This window comes from Lissotriton vulgaris, chromosome 7, assembly GCF_964263255.1.
Source record: "Lissotriton vulgaris chromosome 7, aLisVul1.2, whole genome shotgun sequence".
NCBI classification, from domain to species: Eukaryota; Metazoa; Chordata; class Amphibia; order Caudata; family Salamandridae; genus Lissotriton; species Lissotriton vulgaris.
Window position 1 is genome coordinate 1,677,209,756 of NC_141695.1, and position 21,024 is coordinate 1,677,230,779.

General features: G+C 48.3%; 1 protein-coding gene across 2 annotated transcripts in view; it reads right to left on the minus strand.

The window, feature by feature from the left end:
• The window catches only part of HELZ2 (helicase with zinc finger 2), a 163,974-nt gene that overhangs the window by 24,362 nt on the left and 118,588 nt on the right, over positions 1-21,024 (minus strand). For both annotated transcript variants that reach the window (XM_086932742.1, XM_086932741.1), the window contains exons 12-17: positions 14,650-14,817; positions 14,210-14,354; positions 13,901-14,017; positions 13,526-13,718; positions 4,377-4,511; positions 4,029-4,247 (exon numbers count right to left, since the gene is read on the minus strand). In XM_086932742.1, the coding sequence (XP_086788868.1) occupies positions 4,029-4,247; positions 4,377-4,511; positions 13,526-13,718; positions 13,901-14,017; positions 14,210-14,354; positions 14,650-14,817 (977 nt within the window). The remainder of the gene's footprint in view (positions 1-4,028; positions 4,248-4,376; positions 4,512-13,525; positions 13,719-13,900; positions 14,018-14,209; positions 14,355-14,649; positions 14,818-21,024) is intronic.

The following is a 21,024-nucleotide window of genomic DNA, read 5'->3' on the forward strand; positions in this document are numbered from 1 at the left end:
AGACTCTTCATCAAATAGCAGAGCGGGAGGCAAAGGTGTTACCCGCCTAGGAGAGGTCATCTCAGGGGTTATTTGTCACCTTCGTATGGAAATGCAGACTTTTTGGATCGTCGATGACCTAGTCGACTGACTAGTCGTCGACGGAAACGTCAGACAATCGTCGTCGATAGAACCGTCGACGGAGAAATGAATCTCATCGTCATCACCATTATAGCTGCCGTCGTCGACGTAGTCATCGTCGCAGTCGACACTACCTTTGCTGTCATAATAGTCGACGTCGAGAATGTAGACACCATCGTCGACGAGCAGGAAACAGGCACTTTAAACGTCGACGAAGCTATCAAGGCTGCAGTCATCTACGGAACCGTCGACGGAGCTATACGAGAACTCGGGTCTTTCTTTGAAGTGGTCGTCGACTTACCTGCTGATTTAGTCGTCGACGGATGTTGTTTCTCGTCAGGCTTTCCTTCCTGAGGGACAGGAGAAGGTTTCTTGCCTTCCTTCTCCTTTTGAGATGGTGGAGAAGTAATAGAAACCTATTTTTTCACTTTCTTGGCTGTGTGTCTCCGCAGCCTGTCCCAGCCTCTCCTTTTCACCTCAGTGAGAAGATGTAATGGGACTAGCCCTTTCAGACCTATCAGAGGTCTTTTGTAAGGCTTTGACAGGTGGCTCAGTAGAAGTAGAAGGGGATGACCTACCCCTCTTTCTGGATCTTCTGGAGGACCCAGCTGATGAAGAGTCCTCATCGTCAGATGAAATAACTTCCTTGTGTGATTTCATCTTCTGCAGCCAAGTTAACAGGCGGCCCTCCCTGCCTCTCAAGGTCTTTGTCGAGAAAGTCCTACAGATCTTACAATCTGTGGCCTTGTGGTCCGGGTACAAGCAGTAGATACAGTCATCATGCTTGTCCTCCACAAACAGTCTCTTTTTAGAACAAGTAACACAAGGGCTAAATAATGCCTTCTTCTCCTCGTCAGACATTGTATATTTGAAGAAAATGTAAAAGAATCCAAGTTGAAGAGAAAAAAAACTGAGCAGAGCTCAGTGGAGACTCCCTAGCACAACGTGCGGTAGAAAAATCTGAGGCTCTGAAGCTCTCTCAGGAGGGTTCTAAGGGGTGAGGCTGTTCTGATTGGTTGTTGCAGAATTTATGGTCTCTTTTACAAAAAGAGGTGGACAAGCTACAAAATGAGATGAGGCCTAGTTTTCTCTTTTGTACTTACTGCTATGGTATTTTTATTTACCGAGGCTCCCATTCCGACGACGGGGGAATGATACAAAGCATGGGAATCTATGAAAGTTCCAATACTGGGGCAACTTAAAATCTTGACCAAAACTGGCCAGCTTAAATAATTTTGTAGGCTTCAGGGTGTGCTGCCTTCCGCACAAACAAGCACCCAGGCCCCCTGCAATAACATTTGGCAAGTACTGATACTAACCGATCTCCCCTTGCAATAATTGTTCTCTGGAAACTAAGACCTCCAAATGCCAAACTTGCTGCAGTTCATTTTGATTACACAATAATAATGTTTTCCAATTTGCTGGGGATGGAATCTGTGATCCAGTTAGGATGCATGCTTCTAGGCTTTGATCTCTTTTGTGTTACACTGTCCAAATGGTACCAACCCACTAGGTTGCATGACACTGCAACCAGGGCCAACAAAAAACTAGGGCTGGCATAGCGTGGCCAACTTGATCCATTGTTTTTAATGTTTTGTGTCTTTCACATGGTATACGATCCCCCATGGCTGCTAAGAACACCAACCCTTCAAGTAAACATTGTCCACTGGGTCCCATGTTATAAAAATCTAGAGCCAACTGCACAAATGTTTTAAAAGTATTTAGTGTCAAATTGTTGGTACAGAAAGGTGATTGGATCGTCTGTTTTTCAGTCTACATTTTAATCTGTACTGCCTTATTTTAAACACCTTCAAATTAAGTGATTGCTTGGATTGTTGTCTATTTATCATGCCTTTCTGTCTGGGTTTCAAATTTACAAACACCTCCTAGACTATGCCTTATCTACGACACTGCTACTTGGCCGCTATGTGCTTAAAGGCTGCAAAAGCTATCACATTCAAAATGTAACATAACTTGATGACCACATGTGATGAGGGTCGCAAGAGAACCAACTGCACTTTACTTTAAAATTGTATTTATTTGGCATATTATTAGAGCCCATGCTTTATCAAAAGAAATGGCCTTACAAGATCGTAAGTATGGAACAACACTCAACTTGCCCTCCGCGTGGACACAGACCATGGTCATTTAAAATGGTGGTAAGTTTGATGAGAAGGAAAAACAGAAAAAACAGTCATACGTTAAAGGTGACCTATTTAAAATTTACCAAGGTAGGATGAACAGGAGCCAGCGAGTGTCACAACTAGCTTCTTGCGATTTCATGCCCACCCCTATGGGGCCTACCAGTGTTCAAAAAGCTTACTGGTATTCAGCTATATCCATGTAATAACTTCCTCTTGGATAAAATTCTGAAATTCACACTAATTTCAAGACCCATGTTGGGTTTTGTGGTAGCCAGTATTCTATTCCTTACAAAGACATTTTTCAAAACTGCTGACCAGGTTGCATATACTTAATGCTGATTTACAGCTTCCTGTGACCAGAAAAGTTTAAAGGATGGGCAAAGTGGAAAACTACACAGGTCTCCCACCTTCCAGGGGTCACCCTTGTAATGGGATAACCCGGAGTATAGGAATGCCCCTGGCTGCCAACCTTAATTCTTACTCTCAGGTAGTCCGTAGCATTGACATTATACAATGATGTTTGTCCCCATCCCCGTCACCCTAGCGCTTCTACACCAGCCCTCTGTCTCTCATGTACCTCAACAACTGTATGTGTTCACCCTTGACTAACTCACCCCTCAGAATCTCTGTATCCCATCTCTTTACAACTCTGTACCTACCCGTACAGCTCTCTCTCAACTCCCTCTCTCCACCTCACGCCGATCTCTCTTCAGATTCCATTTTATCTCTAAGTATCTCTCCTCTACCTACTTTACTTCTCTATCAAACTCACCTCACTCAATCTTCTCTCTGTATCACCACTCTTTACCTCACCTCGCCTCACCTCTACCTCTCCTCCCACTATCTCATATCCACTTCACTCCTTTATCCTTCTGCGAGGTGGCCCCAAATATTCTTAAGATGGCACTACCTGGGAAACGTTCTTAATTTAACACCCATTCCAGATTTGAGCCTGGTTTAATAGCACCCTGTATACTGTTCCAATTGAACCTGCCAAATCCTATAATTCCCAGCTTACTGCTTTATCTAAACACTCCTACAGGCCAAGGATGAATGAAGGAATCCGCACACGTGTGGCTAGCAGAGGAAAGCTTGATCACACCTCAGGCATGTGATTATTAGGGAGCTCTTTCAAACCAGTTTCCGTCTGGCATTGATCATTGTACCAGTGCTCCTCTTTGGCGGACACTTCGTTTTCAGAGTTCCTGATTCTATGTAAGAGCACCCCAATGCAATAGTGTGGACAGAATAGAAGACTATTCAGTGAAAGAAACTGGCTCAGATTGTTGAGGTTCAAAATGGGTGCAACCCACCTCCTTAAGAAGTAGCACCACTAGAGAAAAAGCCTTTACCATCTCACAATGAGAAGGAGATTCTGGTCCGCCATTCTCTGAGGCTACACTGCTACAGGTCAGAAGCTTGGCAGGTCGGTCTCAGGAGTCTAGGGATGTATTTTTTTACTTTATTTAATTAAGACATATGTCCTTTGGATTTCCTACAAACCCCGAGCGACTCGTGTGACCAATAACCACTGGGTTGCACAGCAATCACTCCTTCCCGCAGAAGGGGTGTTGGCTCATTAATACATATGTACAAATCATCCCACCAACATCTCAGACACCCAAAAGTTCCCTCCTGAACCCACCCAGAATATCCATTGCTTATATTGGTAAAGATACGGTAGAATTGTACCAGGCTGAGTACAATACATTATATGGCAGCTTCAACACTGGTCTATTTTCTTGTACTCTGAGAGACACTCACCGCGTGTGCAGCTTCCTCCATGTTGGCCTTGGAGTTTTCGTTGCCTTCATTAGTAGACACAACAAGGCTCTGCTCTTTCCCTTCCACGTGGCCAAAGATAATGGGACAGCATGCCTTCTTGGCATGGTAAAAGGCACTAGGGCGTCGGATCAGCTGATCCCAGGTTTTCAACCGGCCTTCATAAAACTCTCTCGAAGGGAAGGTGCAAATGTCCTTATGCTGTTGAAGGGAGAACAAGTATAGATGACCAGCTTCACAGCAAAAACCAAGCATGATGTGTGTCTAGAAGGCATCTTGAAACTGTTTCATGCATTGCAATAAAAAGAAGAGAAAAGAGACCTTCCTTACCATGCGATACTGAATGTCAAGCATCCCAGCCTGATTACCATAGCGTTCAAAGAGTGACCTTTCCATCCCCAGCCTACAACAGAAATCATTCTGCACAACTGGACGAAGCTGCTTATGGTCTCCCAGTAAAACAACCTAAAAAGAAAGACCACCAGCACAACATCAGTCATCCACATTACAAATTAAGAATTTAAACATGTATCCTGGTCCTTTGCCCCCTCTCCCATCAAAGAGAGCCACCCACCAATCTGACAAATCTGGAACAGTGAATCCATTACTATAGAATCCAACTTGTGGGTGTATCCCACCAACTAGGCAACCCTAAAGGAGAAATCACTACTTCACCCAAGACTGCATTCCAGAAACTTAGGAAGTATTCAAATGTAACAAACCAACGCCCAACCCATCAACCTAACCAGAGCAGAATACACGTCATTATATAATTAACTGCCTTTCTGCGGTAGATGAACCATTTATGAATGGTTCATTCACTGCAGTGCTTCAGAAAATCTTTCTGGGGCTGAATTCCGTGTCTGGCGCAATTTCCTGGTTAGTGCTTGGCGCACCTTTCAGTGCTAACAAGTAAAATGTGCCGCATTATATTGAATGTGCGGTCCCCAGGGCAGCGGCAAACTCATGCTGCCCTCAGGGCAGCACATGCAGATGAAAAACCGAGCGGTTCCTTTGAAGCTCACTGTGCAGGTGGCAACTCTCTTGTACTTTGAAGGGGGGGGGGGGGGGGGGGGGGATCATATCTCCTTCAATGTAGGTGCAGTGTGTGACTGCACGGATTGCAAAGGGATGGCTGGGGTCCATAAGACCCCATTCCCTGCTCTAGATTGCACCTCCTGACAGCTTCTTTGCCTCTGCGTCCGCATCTATAATACAGCGTGGGCGCAGAGGCAAAGGAATTCAAATGAGGGAACAACCTCTAGTGATAGCGCTGAAGCTTTATGTGTGCCTATTCTGTAATGTTAAAGTGACTTGGGGGCATGCAAAGCAGGCGCAAATGCCCATTGCCTCTTCGGGGCACTCTAGTAGTACGGCCCCTTGTGTCCACACCGTAAAGATTTTTCGTTTGTATTTCTTAAAAATAAAAGCCAGAACAGGAGAAAAAAAAAGCTTCTCAAGTCCAAAATTAGCTTTTTTGGTCTACTGTGATGCATAACTAGGACCGCCCGAGCACTGATCTGTAAGGGAGAGGTACTGCTGGATAGGTAACAACATCCCTTTTCTAGAAGTATCACTAACTACTAAGTGGATCCCTACTTAAGATTGGTATGAGACCATAATCCCCAAGCAGGGAACCACCAACTAGAAGACACCAGGGATACCTTAGGGTGAGGAAGGAAGGTAGCCCATGTGGATATGGCCCTGTGTTACTCAAACTCCTAGAGGTGGCACAACTAACACATACAGCAGCCACACTGGCAAGTGCCCACCCTAAAGGAGACAATACAGTGTTTCTGCCCTTCTATAGTAAGCCCATCAGGAGACTAGGGATAACCGGTACAAAAAACATAACAAACCAAAAAAAAAAAAAAAAGTATGTGGGTTGCTCGCCCAGGTATTGGGCCATGTCCCCATAATGGTGCACCGGTCTTTCTGCCAAACTGGGTTTTACCCCAATCTGTCCCCAGACACCAGAAAAGGAATATGCTACTTACCAGTATGCATCTGTTCTTGGCATGTAGGGCTGCTGACATTCATATCTTGTGCATAGATCGCCGCCTAGTGTTGGGTCCAGATGATTGCACTTTGTTGTCTTGGAAGAGTCTTCCAAGTATCACGAGATAGGTGACTGCTCCCTTGGACTACAGTGCGCATGGGCATCTTCTCCATCCTCAGATTGTTTTTCGCCACTGTGGCAAAGATGGAGATAGCAAAGAAAGAGATGGCCATGCCAGAGATAATGCTGCAGCTGCTACAGACACCGGGGAGGAGGGCGGGCGATATGAATGTCAGCAGCCCTACATGACAAGAACAGATGCATACTGGTAAGTAGCGTATTCCGTTCGAGGCATGTGGGCTGCTGAATTCATATCTTGTGCATAGACTGTACAGCAATCTCCTCTAGCGGTGGCTACCTGTGCCAGCTGCAGCAGTTTGAAAAAGAGTTTTGAGGACAGCCTGGCCTACAGCAGCTTGCTGTTTTGTTTGCACATCTACACAGTAGTGTTTTGTGAAAGTGTGTATGGTGGTCCATGTGGCTGCCTTACAGATGTCTTCAAAAGGAATATTTCCTACGAAAGCCGTGGATGCCCCCATTTTCCTTGTGGAGTGTGCTCTTGGGGGGACGGTTACAGTGCGCTTTGCCTTTTGATAGCATATTTGAATGCATTTAACTATCCATCTGGCTATTCCGGATTTTGAAATTGGATTCCCTTTGTGTTGTGATGCAAAAGCAACAAACAGTTTTGTTTTCCTAAAGGATTTAGTTCTGTCCACATAATAAAGCAGAGCTCTCTTTACGTCTAATGTGTGCAGGGCTCTCTCAGCTACTGACTTTGAAAGAACACTGGTAGTTCTATGGACTGGTTGATATGGAAGTTGGATACAACCTTAGGCATGAATTTAAGGTTTGTTTTAAGAACCACCCTGTTGGCATGTACCTGCATGAAAGGTTCTTGAATAGTAAGTGCTTGTAATTCGCTCACTCTTCTGAGTGAGGTGATGGCAACCAAGAATGCGACTTTTCACGTTAAGAATTGTAGTTCGCATGAATGTAAAGGTTCGAAAGAAGGGCCCATGAGTCTGGTAAGTACTATATTCAGATTCCAGACTGGGGAAGGGGGGTGCCTAGGAGGAATCACCCTTTTTAAACCCTCCATGAAAGCTTTGATTGCTGGTATTCTAAACAGTGAAAGGTGTTGCCTGTTTTGAAGGTATGCTGCTATAGCAGCGAGGTGTAGTCGTATTGAAGAATATGCTAAATTACATCTTTGTAGATGCAGCAGGTAACATATAATGTTTTGTATTGAAGCGTCTAAGGGGTTCATTTGATTATTGTTGCAGTAAATAACAAATCTCTTCCATTTAGCTGCATAGCACGCTTGTGTGGTTGGTCTTTTTGCTTCCCTAATGATGTTCATGCAATCTGGGGGCAAGTTAAGATATCCAAACTCTAAGTCCTCAGGAGCCAGATCGCTAGGTTCATTTGATTGGGATCTGGGGGTCTGATTTCTCCATGGTTCTGAGTTAGAAGATGAGGTGCAAGGCAAAGTCTTTGATGGGGAACTACTGAGAGTTCCAGGAACGTTGTGTACCACGGTTGTCTCGCCCATGTGGGAGCAACTAAGATTAGTGTGAGGGAGTGTTGCCGCAGTTTGCGTGCCACCAGCTGGATCAGTGGTGCTGGGGGAAAAGCGTACGCAAATCTGTCTGACCAGTTCATCCATATCGCATTGCTCTGTGACAAGGGATGTGGGAACCTGGCGGCAAAGTATTGGCATTTCGAGTTTTCTTTTGTGGTGAACGGGTCTATTTCTGGGTGACCCCACTCCTCGAAGAAAGGCTGGAGAACCTGGGGGTGAATCTCCCATTCGTGTAGTTGTTGGTTGTGCCCGCTGAGCAGGTCGGCAATCTGATTGTCCTCCCCTGGAAGGTGTTCTGGTAGGAGAAAAATGTTTTTCGGATTCGCCCACTTCTATATGCTTTGTGCCAGATGGGATAGCTGTGGAGAGTGCGTTCCTCCCGGTTTCTGGATATAGTACATCGCGGTCATGTTGTCCGTCCGGATCAACACAGTCTTGCTGTACAAGTATTTCTGAAATGCTTTTAGGGCTAGGAATATTGCTAGCAATTCCAGTTGGTTGATATGCCGCTTTTTCTGTTTGTTTGTCCAGAGCCCTTGTACGGTGTATTGTAGGAGATGGGCTCCCCAGCCTGTCAGTGATGCGTCTGCTGTTAGTATTAGTTGTGGAACCGGCTCTTGGAACAGTCGCCCCTTGGAAAGGTTTTGTGGGTTCCACCACTGCAGAGAGTTGTGAGTGCGACTGTCTACCAACACTAGGTCTTTTAGTTGTCCTTGAGCCTGGTTCCAATGCCGTGCTAGGCATTCCTGTAATGGGTGCATTTGAAGTCTGGCATGGGGGACAATGAATATGCAGGAGGCCATCATGCCTATGAGCTGCATGAAGACTTAAGCTGGCAGAGAGTGTTTTGGCAGGAATTTGCGAATGAGTGTCTGCATACTAGCTATCCTTGCCGAGTTTGGATATGCCTTTGCCACTGAGGTGTCTATAGTGGCTCCCAGGTACTGATGTGTGTGGGACGGTTGAAGATGTGATTTTGTGTAGTTGATTGAAAAGCCTAGGCTGTGTAGCAACTGGATTGTTTGAGACGTGTGTGCTGCACACTGGTAGTACGATTTCGCTTGTATGAGCCAATCGTCCAGATAAGGGTACACACAGACGTGTTGCCTTCTGAGATGTGCTGCTACTGTCGCTAAGCATTTTGTAAACACTCTTGGAGCCATGGTAACCCCGAAGGGCAAAACCTTGAATTGGTAGTGTTGACCTTCTATTGTGAACCTGAGGTATTTTCTGTGGGCTGGATGGATGGGTATGTGAAAATACACATCTTTGAGGTCTAGTGTTGCTAGGAAATCTCCTTGTTGTAGCAACGGGAGCATTTGCTGTAGTGTGATCATATGAAAGTGCTCAGATAGTATGTATTGATTTATTGGTCTGAGGTCCAATATTGGTCTGAGGGAACCATCCTTCTTGGGAATAAGGAAGTATAGGGAGTACACTCCTGTCCCTTGCTGTTGGTAAGGGACCTGCTCTATAGCCCCCTTTTCTAGCATGCAGTTCACCTCTTGTTGTAGTAGGGTGATGTGTTCCCTGGACATTGGACGATGTCAGGGTGGTATGTTTGGGGACGTAGAAGTCAGTTCTAGGCAGTAGCCAGACTGGATAATTTCTCTCACCCACCTGTCTGTGGTAATTGCGTTCCAGACAGGCAGGAACTGTTTGAGTCTGCCTCCGACCGGTGTTAAGTGGTCTGGAGGTAGAGTAATGAAGTCACTGTTTTGTGGCAGTGGAGGCTCTGGTGTTATTGCCTCCACGTCCTCTTCCCTTATTATTATTACCTCGGTAACCTCCTCTGGTTGTGTTCTTGTTAAAGGAACCTTGTGTATAACTCTTGTATGAGGCAGATGTTTGTGAGGTATTTTCTCGTGTGGTCGCTCTGTATGAGGAGCGATGAAAGGAGCCTCTATGTTGCTGAAATTGCAATGCCCCCATTGATTTAGCGGTCTCCATGTCCTTTCATTTTATCCAAAATTGTGTCGACAGCAGGGCCAAATAGAAAATCCTGATTAACAGGCTGGTTAAGAATGGTGGACTGCATCTCATTCTTAAAACCAGAAATACGCAGCCATACAGGTCTGCGTAGTAGGACGCTAGTGTTGATTGACCTAGCTGCAGTATCTGCTGCGTCAAGCGCGCATTTGATGAAGGCGCTGGTTATGAATTTTCCCTCTTGTATCAGATTCTAGGCTTGTGCTTTGAAAGGCTCAGGTAGGTGTTGCATTAGGCTTTCTAGCTGATCGTAATGCGCCCTGTCGTAACGAGCCAGTAGGGCTTGTGTATTAGCAATCCTCCATGAGTTAGAGGCTTGTGCTGCTACCCTTTTGCCGGATGCCTCTAGTATTTTTGACTCCCTTGTCGGGGGGAGGTGCCTCCCCTGTTTGGGAGTTGGCTGTGCGTTGACCACTACCAGGGAGTCAAGTGGTAACTGCCCTCTGATGTAAGTAGGAGCTGCCCTATACTTTTTTCTATTCTGGGGTGGATTACCCGTGCCCTGGCTGTATCCTTAATTATGTCAGGTGCATGTTTCAGGACTCCCTTTAACATGGGAAGTGGTTTGACACATTTTTCTAATGTGGGGAAGGTGTCAAACAAGAAGTTTTCCTCAACAGGGTCGTTATGCATATCTACGTTGTGGAATTGTGCTACCCGGTCTATGAGTTGATTAAAGACTACGGTGTCATCAGTAGGTGACGGCTTAGTAGGATAAGAGGGTATATCCGGGATGGGATGGGTGTTGTAAGGGTCTGTTGGCTCTTCCCATGGTTCCTCTTGTGGTTCAGTATCTTGTGGGAAATCATATTGAGGCTGTGGCTCATCCCCTGTGTTACCTTCATTGTCGTGTTGAGAGGGAGAATAAGGAGAGTAGGGAATAAAAGGAGTAGTAGGCATGATAGGCTGAAAAGGAATGAAGGGTCTAGAGGGAGAAGTCCCAAAGTCCTTTTTCTTTAATGGAATAGGGGACTGAGGTTCAAAGTCCAAAGGCCTCTTTTTCCTATGCAGGATGGTAACTTTACCAGTCTCTGGATTAATGTATATTTTTGCCTGGTCGTCAAAGGGATCTGGGTGGAAGAGTTCTTCCTCTACAGTCCTGGGTTGAGTGTTCGGCTTTTCTACGTCTTTTGGCTTAGTAACCGATTTTTTCGGTTCTGGCCTTTTTTCGGGTGGACCGTAACTTCGGTTCGACGTGTTTTTTGTGCTCCGTAGGCTTCTTCGGAGGAGTGTCCTTTTCCGAGTCGATGTTCTTTTTCGGATCGACTTGTGACTTAGGCTTTTTTGGATAAGTGTCCTTTCCTGAGTCGATGGTACGTTTTGGATCGACTGGTGTTTTTGGAGCCGGTGTCCTTGGGTCGACAGGTTTTTCTGACCTCGGCGCGGGTTTAGGTACGGTGCCCTTTACGGGGTCGACGGATTTTGGAGCTGAAGGCTTGTTCGGGTTGGTGACCTTTTTTGGTTCGGCGCCCTTTGGTTGTGTGCCCTTGTTCGGTTCGACAACCACTCTTGGCTCGACGATTTTGGGCTGTGCGGCCTTCTTGGGGTCGACAGTCTTTTTTGGCTCGACGCTCTTTGGCTGTACGGCCGTTTTCAGATAGACGACCTTCTTTGGCTCTGGAACCTTCTTTGGGCTGATGGTACTGGGCCCTGGGGTTTCAGAAGGTTTCGGTGCCGAGCCGGATGGCGGGGCTTGCGAAACTTTTTTCTGATCTTGGCTAATACCCTTTGGCGATGCCTCGACCGGAGCCTTTGGTAACAGGGTAGTTGGTGTCGGGGGCAGGGTACTCACGATTTGCCCCAGTGGGATGTCGTCATTTGAGTCTGAGTAGTCCGACGGTGACGATCTCTAGGTCAGAGTCTGGAGCTTCTTGTAGATCCTGGTCATCATCGAAGATGTTGTCCTGGTCCGGTGCCTGTCGCTGCATTTATTGCCTAGCGGCACGTTGGTTTCGAATAGTTTTCTTCGATCGAAACTGCGCGCAGGCTGGACAGCTTTCTTCTTTATGGTCTGGGGAAAGGCACTTGTTGCATACCGAGTGCTTATCAGTATGTGGGAACTTGGATTGGCATTGTGGGCACCTTTTAAACCTGCTTCTTTCCATCGACGGTCGGCTCATGTGGTGTCGAAAAGGCCCAACGGCCCGCGTCAACGACCGATTCGAGATGGAAGGCTAGATTGAGTAGAGAGTTACTGAGCGAGAATAATACCATCAAATCGAAGGCCTTTTGGCCTTTAGAAAAGTTTTGTTTTTGATTCCAAAGTTGGAGTATAGGAGTTTGCATCCGAACCCAATGGCGGAAAAAAACAATCTGAGGATGGAGAAGATGCCCATGCGCACTGTAGTCCAAGGGAGGAGTCACCTATCTCGTGATACTTCGAAGACTCTTCCAAGAAAACAAAGTGCAATCATCCGGACGCAACACTAGGTGGCAATCTATGCACAAGATATGAATTCAGCAGGCCACCTGCCTCGAACATGGTTTTCAAAAACCCAAACAAACAAAAGTGGCAGAGGACTTCCTATTCAGGCTCCGGGCGAAGTCCCACCCCGGAAAAGGCCAGTCTTTCTACCCACTTGGGCCTAGAGCATCCCCATGGCAAGCAAGGAGAAATGAGGATTATTTTAGGAGTAAGTTTGACATATGGGCCGGCAGAGTAGGGTAAATCCCAATTTCCTCTCAAGTGCCATGGTGAATAGCTGCACAATTTGGGCTATGGGTCAGCCAGCTCTGAGGGACCCAACGATGCCTGGGCATTTCTAAAACCTCAAGACCCAGACAAATCCAGAGTGGTCTAGCTTCCTTGGATACCACTATGTTTTCTTACCGAGAATGCCCTGCAAACCCCAAACTTTGGCTAAAATCACATTTTCCCCACATTTCTGTGAGGAAAAGTTTTGAAATCTACGAGAAGCCACAAAATAACTACCACGCAACCTTCCCACTTGTGTGGCTGGGTCTAGCACCTGCGACATGGGGAGTTTTCATATGCTCTAATAAAGCGGCCTCTAATTTTTTAGATGTCGCTAAATAGTCAATTTTTAAGACAGAAATGAAACAGGACATTAATTAGTGATGCACGTTTCCACCATATATTCAAAGAAACATGGCATGGTTAAGGTTGAAAAAGCATGTTGCATATTGTTTTACTTTGTGCTGATGCTAATAAAGTTTTGCTTGCTATTCTTGTCCTATGGATAAAAGTTTGGAAAAATTGTTGCATGAACTGTGTTATGACAATGTGCATAGGTTAAAGTTATATATGTGCTGGTGGAAGGGGGAGCAAAAGAGGATGGAGACGTTTGCACCACAACCCACAAAACCCATGGAGAATGAACACTATCCACAAGGGGCACCTCTTAAAACTGACAATTGCTCCCATCATCCTCCATTCTACGAATGCTGACACAGCAAATCAAGTCATGCCCTCCCACTTGACCACAAGCTCTACTCCCACACCTGAAAATATGCACCTGTAACATAGTTGGTATATTTTTTGTCATGCCTTCACAGATTTCAACAAATACGACACCAACAAATTCACGACATACTGAATTCAAATGGGAAGATTCTGCAAGTAGTAAACTTCTACCAGACCTCAGGATTGCAAGAACTTGAAACCAAGTCGACAGACAAATCAAACTGTACGCTAAAACAGAATGTAATCTTCCAACTGAAGCATAGCTTTTGTCTCTCTCTCTCTCTCTCTCTCTCTCTCTCTCTCTCTCTCTCTCTCAGAGAGAGAGAGCAAGAGAGCGAAAAATCTTCATAATGCGAGATTCAAAGCCACACCCTCCCCTTCTTCCTGCCATTACCACTCCCCTCTATAATGCACACACAGACCTGCTCAGCCTTCTTGTGGCTGACCAGTGGAATCAAGGTCTCTGGTTCTGTGCACATCCCACACTCGTCAATCAGGATCTGTGTGATGTTGAGTTTGGAAAGGGAATTGTTGGAAGCAGTACAGCATGTGCATAGGATGACATCATGGCGCTGCAGCTCTACTTCACGGGCTGCGCTTAGCAGTGATTTGTACCTATAGATTGAAGAGAAAAGACAGATTGTAATAAAACGTTCCAATGAAAAACACATGCACTGAAGTTTGTGCCTCCACTTTAATGTCCCCTCCTACCCCCCCCATCACAAGTTACTGCTAAGCGCCAACACTGGGGTGGCGCCATGAAATCTGCTGTTTCTCATTCTGTTTTCAAGACTTACTCTTTAATATCGTACTCTGACAGCTCCTCCTGAGCCCGTATCCTGGCGTCAAACTCCAGAATCGCACTATGGTACTCATTGGTTGGCATCCTGATTCGATGGTGCAATGTGATAGACCTTCACCGGGAATAAAAAAGGAAGAATGTTTTGATGCCCAACAGGAGGAAGCGCATTTCACAAGAATCTGAAGGCATTCTTGGAGCACAATAATTGATGGATAAAAGAACAAGGATGCTGCCCTGTTCCTTTTACTTCTAATGCTAGTGGCAGAGACCTGATGGATATGACCGGTGTACAAAGCGCTCCTACCTGAGCTCTTCCTGGGGCCTTCCATCACGCAGGGACTTGAAACTCAAGTGCATACTGCTCCCAGGATAAGGGTAGTCAGCCACTTCCATCTGCTCACTATAAACACGCAGCGGGCGCAGCACATCTCTCATGCGCAATAGCATTTCTGGCAAGAGAATAAATATTAGAAAAACAATGCAAAAGTAAACTACTTTGTTCTGAAAACCTTTGCAAAAGTAAACTACTTCGCTCTCCTCATTTCCCAAAGAATATTAGGCTAGACCTTCAATACTAAACAGCATTAGCATGGTCTACGTTCAATGAAACAAGACTACCTCCTTCCACAAAAATAAATGTAATCACTCCCAACCCAAACCAAGCTAGGAGTCTCTACAGCGACTCCACTACTTCAGGCATTCATCCAACCAAGTGCTATTCGAAAATAGCAAAGAAGAAATTACCAGCAACAACGTCCACAGATTTGTTGGATGGGCCGCAGTAGAGGATGCTTCTGTTCGTATGACCATCTGCATTAGCCAGGGGAACTGGCACTTGCTGCTGCTTGTACTCTTGGTTTAGTTGGTGAAACCAGTACACAATGTGGACACCGACAAAGGTCTTCCCTGTTCCTAGAAGGGGAGGATAATCATGAGCAGCAGAATTTTTTTTTTAATTAACTAAGTAGATACTCGTCATATACTGCAGTCCATGCGTGAACACTTACGGTAAAGTATTAAAAAGTCCTGAACCTCCCGGTATATAGGCCAGTAAGGCAGGAAGACAGAAATTAACAAACTTGTGCACATGTATTTGCCTTCTGCCCCTAGAACCATCAAACACCCAGTGCCTTTCTTTCAATTTATTCCACCCCATCCCAAATTGTCTTTCTGCTCTTCCAAATCCCAAACTCACTGAACACCACCATTAGCCCCAGCAAGAGTAGACTGATGTAAAGGCAACACTTCACCCCCCCCCCCAAAACAACCTCGTACAATCTTCTGTTCAGCAAACCCTTATAGTAACCACTACAAGTCCTTTGCTCTTCTACTGAAAATGCAGTTTCTCACTCAATGTACACCTCAGTTCTTCAATCACTTGCTTCTCCATGGCATAGACATGTGATCCATGCTTCAATGGAACCATACTCACCCCTTCTCATCCCCTCCTGAAACCCTTACCATTCCTCAAAGTCATTAAACTAGTTTGAAGAGCCTTAATCACTACCTCTCCACTACCCCACTAACAATATAAGCAAGTCAGTCCAGTCATATTTTCCCCAACATTGGGTTGATGAGTGATGGCTCCACACACGACAAAATAAACATGCTGGCGAGTATGGCAAGGTAATTACAGTAAGTGTATGCAAACCAAAATCTTTAACGATGCCGAATTGTAGCTGAAAATTGCTGCAACATGGTAGTAGTCCATTGCATGTACACCACCAACCTACTGCCCATATAGTCCACTCTGTTAAACTAGTACTCTACAAAGCACAAGACCGCAAAAGGAGTAGCTAATTCCACAGCCGTATCTAACACACACACACCAACACACACACACACACACACACACACGGAGCTTTGGATGTATTAGATAAAATAAGGCTAGAAGTCTGGGGTCATTTTTAAGCTAAGGTGCAGAGCTACTCTTCTAAGGGCACATCTGCACCTGCAACACACGAAATCTGTTCCCCTCACAGGTCTATATTGCTAGCAGAGGTTTCTAGTATAGAATTGGCACAGCGCTATCCACGCCAAGCTAGAAAAGGGACTATACTTTTTGCCAGTTTTGCAGAAAAGTAATTAAGAACAGGATTAGCCAGAGTTATCCCTGCCAAGCTGAAAAATTACAAACGTCTTACCACTTCAGGAACGTTCAGGAATGATAGTACAGCTTTGGACTAATAAAATACTATTCAAGCCAACTGGGAATGAATAAAAGCAAGTCCTAACACGTGTTTTGCTCTCACTAAAGCTGGTCAGTGAAGCATAGTTTTCCTTTGACACAAGGAGCCACCCGGTATAGGTCAAACCAAACACTGGCAAGCTTAGATTGCAACATAAATTATGCAAAACAAGGCTGTAAACTCTGGGTAGTTCCCAAGTTTAGGTGGAGAGCACCTACAACACCAGCAATACTCAATCGGTCTACCTAAAGAAGTCTACATGGCAAGGTTTGAAGGCACTGTACCTCTAAATAAAGGCTGCGTAACAATGAAGTTAATCTCAGCCTCCTCAGGTGTGGGGCTGACCTAGGAGCACAAGACCGGCTAAGAAGAACCCAAATTGTTTCATAGATACAAGGGAAGACCACTTGTGACCATACAAATTCTAGTAACAGATTGAAAAGAAGCGACCACTTGAACACAGCAACTGAAGCACAAGTTACTACTTGTGTAACGATATATCTGTAAGAGACATTAGTTAGTGATAGATTCCTTACCTTAGAATATCCCCAGGCGTCAGACTGGATCCGGAAATTTTTGCGTAGCAATACCCCTGCGCGCTGGTAGGCGTTGTCTGCGGCTCCGCATCCGTCGTCGGCGTCGTGAGCGCCGGGATGACGTCGTCGGAGTATATAGACGGCGCCCATGCGCGCTGACGTCAGTTCTGATAACACAGCTTTTCCGCGCCAGATACGCAGAGCCATGATAGAACTAACACTGGTGCCATGAAACTAGGGCCCTGAAAGGGGATGACCTTAACCCTAAATATCGGTTCGCAGAACGGGGAGGATGGGTGGGTCGGTAAGGAATCTATCACTAACTAATGTCTCTTACAGATATATCGTTACACAAGTAGTAACTTGTGCATCTGAAAGAGACACGTTAGTGATAGATTCCTTACCTTAGAATAGATACCCCAGCAATACCAACCCCGGTGGTGGGTCTGCGAACCAATATTACACCAGAAAGTCCTGGAGGACGGAACGGCCAAAGAAGCCATCCCTCCGGACTTGACTGTCCAGGCAGTAGTGTCTTGCGAACGTGTGCAGCGAGGCCCACGTGGCTGCCTGACAGATGTCCTGCAGGGGGACACCGCGGCCCAGGGCAGTTGTCGTTGCCGTGGCCCGAGTGGAGTGAGCCCGCAATCCAGCCGGGGGCTCCTTCCTCGCCATGGAGTAACATGCTTGGATGCACAAGATGATCCACCTGGAGATGGTCCTCTTGTGTACAGCCTTTCCCTTCTTCGCGCCCACGTAACCAACGAAGAGTTGGTCATCCACCCGGAATTGGCGAGTGCGATCTAGGTAGTAGGAGAGCGCACGTTTTGGATCCAGACGGTGGAGCCTCTCCTCCTCTTTCGAGGGATGCGGAGGCGGAAAGAAGGTGGGCAAAGTGATGGACTGCCCGATGTGGAAGGCCGTGACAACCTTGGGCAGAAAGGAAGGTCGTGTACGTAACACCACCTTATCAGGATGAACAGACAGGAAAGGTGGAGAAGAAGAAAGAGCCTGGAGCTCACTCACCCTCCTGGCCGAGGTGATGGCAACCAGGAAGGCCGTCTTTAGAGTAAGGAGACGAAGAGGGCAGTTATGAAGTGGCTCAAAGGGAGCACACATCAGATAGGTGAGAACCAGATTCAAGTCCCACTGGGGCATCACGAAGGGAACAGGAGGAAACATGTGCGTGATGCCCTTCAGAAATCTACTCACAATAGGGGACTTGAATAAAGAAGGCTGATCTGGTAGCCTCAAGAAGGCTGAAAGAGCAGAAAGGTACCCTTTAAGAGTGCCCAGAGCAGAGCCCTGCTGGGCAAGGGAAAGAAGAAAGAGCAGCACTTCCGAAAGGGGTGAGAGAGGGGATCCACAGCCTTTGCTGCGCACCATGCCACAAATCTGTTCCACCGGCAGGCGTATACCGACTTAGTGGAGGGAAGCCTGGCTGCCAGAATGATGTCACAGACTTCGGGAGGCAAGTCAAATGGCCTCAACTGCCGCCGCTCAATCTCCAAGCTTGTAGGTGGAGACTGGACAGGTTCGGGTGCAGGACCGTCCCCTGCTGTTGCGACAGAAGGTCCTCCCGAAGAGGCAGACGAATCGGGGGATCGACTGACATGCTGAGTAGCTCGGGATACCAGTATCTTCGTGCCCAGTCCGGAGCCACAAGGACGACCTGGGCCCGGTCGCGCCTGATCTTCTTCAGCACTCTGGGCAGAAGTGGTATAGGCGGAAAGGCGTACAACAGACCGCAGCTCCACTCGCGACGAAAAGCGTCTCCGAGCGAGTGCCGCCTTGGAAACTCCAACGCGCAGAACTGCTGACATTGCGCGTTCTCTTCTGTGGCGAATAGATCTAACCAAGGCTCTCCCCACTGTCGAAAGAGACCTTGCGCCACGTCCGAGTTCAGACGCCATTCGTGATCCATCATGCACCGGCGGCTGAGTTCGTCCGCCCTGGCATTCAGAGAGCCTGCCAGGTGTTGAACCACCAGGGTCACGCCCTGATGTTCCAGCCACTGCCAGAGGCGCAGAGCCTCCTGGCAAAGGGTCCATGACCCCACACCGCCCTGTTTGTTGCAGTACCACATGGCGGTGGTGTTGTCGGTGAACACTTGCACCACGCTCCCCCTGACATAGGGGAGGAATGCCTTCAGTGCAAGACGAATCGCCCGCAGCTCCAGAAGGTTGATGTGGAGCCGGGACTCCGCCGGAGACCAGAGGCCTCTGATCTCCGCCTCTCCCATGTGGCCCCCCCAGCCCTGGAGGGACGCGTCCGTCACAACTACGTGCTCCGGCTGGGGTAGGGAGAGGGGTCTGCCACTGACCCATTCGCGGTCCGTGAGCCACCACTGCAGTTGCTTCGCAGTGCCCTCCGAGATCAGGACGTGATCGGACAGGTTGCCCTGATGCTGGGCCCACTGAAACTTCAGGTCCCACTGCAGAGCCCGCATCCGCCACCTGGCGTGACGCACCAGAAGGATGCAGGAGGCCATCAGTCCCAGAAGCCGCAGCGTCAACCTGACCGAGACCCGGGATAACGGTCTGAAGACAGGAATCAGAGCCTGAATATCCCGAACCCGCTGCTCGGGTGGGTAAACCCGAAACTGCGCCGAGTCGAGAACCGCTCCGATGAAAAGGAGCTTCTGAGAGGGACACAGGTGCGACTTCGGCACATTGATGGAGAACCCCAGCAAGTGCAGGAGGTCGGCCGTAGTCTGGAGGTGGCTGACGACTGTCTGGGGCAAGCCCGCCTTCAACAACCAGTCGTCGAGGTAGGGGAAGACTGATACCCCCTGCCTGCGCAGATGGGCTGCGACCACCGCCATCACCTTCGTGAACACCCGTGGGGCGCTGGTAAGGCCGAAGGGGAGCACGGTAAACTGAAAGTGCTCTGGGCCTACCGTGAACCGCAGGTAACGCCGGTGGGCCGGCAGGACGGGGATGTGGAAATAGGCGTCCTGCAAGTCCAACGCTACCATCCAGTCTCCTGGGTCCAGGGCAGCCAGGACCTGAGCCAAAGTGAGCATCTTGAACTTCTCCGTCCGGAGGAAGCCGTTGACGTTCCGCAGATCCAAGATAGGGCATAGGCCCCCTTGGGCACCAGAAAGTAGTGGGAGTAACAACCACGTCCTACTTCTGGCCCAGGAACGCGCTCGATGGCTCTCTTGGCCAAGAGGGCCGAAACTTCCTCTTGCAGAAGTCGCAAGTGATCCCCCGACACACGGTGGCATTGAGGTGGCATGGATGGAGGGGAAGACTCGAAGGGGAGGGAGAAACCCCTTCGGACAATTTGCAGCACCCACCTGTCCGAAGTGACTGTATGCCAGTGGGAGAGGTGATGGCGAACCCTGCCTCCCACAGGCGTCACATGGGCCTGAAAACTCGGACTAGGAAGGTTTTGAGGCGGGGGCTGCTGAGGGAGGTGTGGACTGGCCTCGCCGCTGACCCCGACCACCGCCACGGCGGTTCCCACGTCCGCCACCGCGCTGCTGGACATTTTGCGGCGTGTGGCTGGCGGTCCGTGGTGGGGCGCCCCTTCCGTGGCCACGAAAGGAGCGAAAGGCACCCGATTGCTGGCGTGGGGCCGTAAGGCCCAAGGACTTGGCCGTGGCCCTGGAGTCCTTGAAACGTTCCAGCGCATGGTCTGCCTTGTCGCCGAAGAGGCGACGGCCATCAAACGGCATGTCCAGGAGGGTGGCCTGGACATCGGCCGAGAAGTTGGCGGACCTCAACCAGGCGTGGCGTCGAACCGCCACCGTCGTTGCCATCGCCCTGCCCAGTGAGTCCGTGGTATCCAGCCCACACCGGATAGAAAAGCGTGCCGCATCTCAGCCGTCCGCAAGGGTTTGGCTGAGTTTGGCCCTGACCTCCTCAGGGCATTGTGGCAGCACCTCCGCAACCGTGTCCCACAGAGTGTGGGTGTAGCGGCCCAAGAGACAGTTGGTGTTCACTGACCGTAGCCCCAGGCTCACAGACGAGAAGACCTTCTTCCCGAACTGCTCATATCTCTTGGATTCCCTGTCGGGCGGGGCCGACGGGAATGCGGTTTGGGAGTTGGAGGCCTGGATGACCAGACTCTCGGGGGTGGGGTGGGTGGACAAAAAGCAAGGGTCGCCCGGTGCCGGGCGGTAGCGTCTGGCCACGTTCCTGTCCACAGGGGGGCCTGTGGCGGGCTTGGACCAAGTGCCCAGAAGAACGTCACACAAGGCCTCATTGAACGGCAGGAGGGGCTCCGCGGAGCCGGACTGCTGTTTGAGGACCTCAGTGAGGAGATTAGTCCTCACGGCCGCGACGGGGAGCTGAAGGTTTAAGGCCTTAGCTGCCTTCGTCAACACTACGCTGTAAGCAGAACTCGCCTCCGAAGCCACAGTCGGGGGCGACGTAAATCCAGTGTCT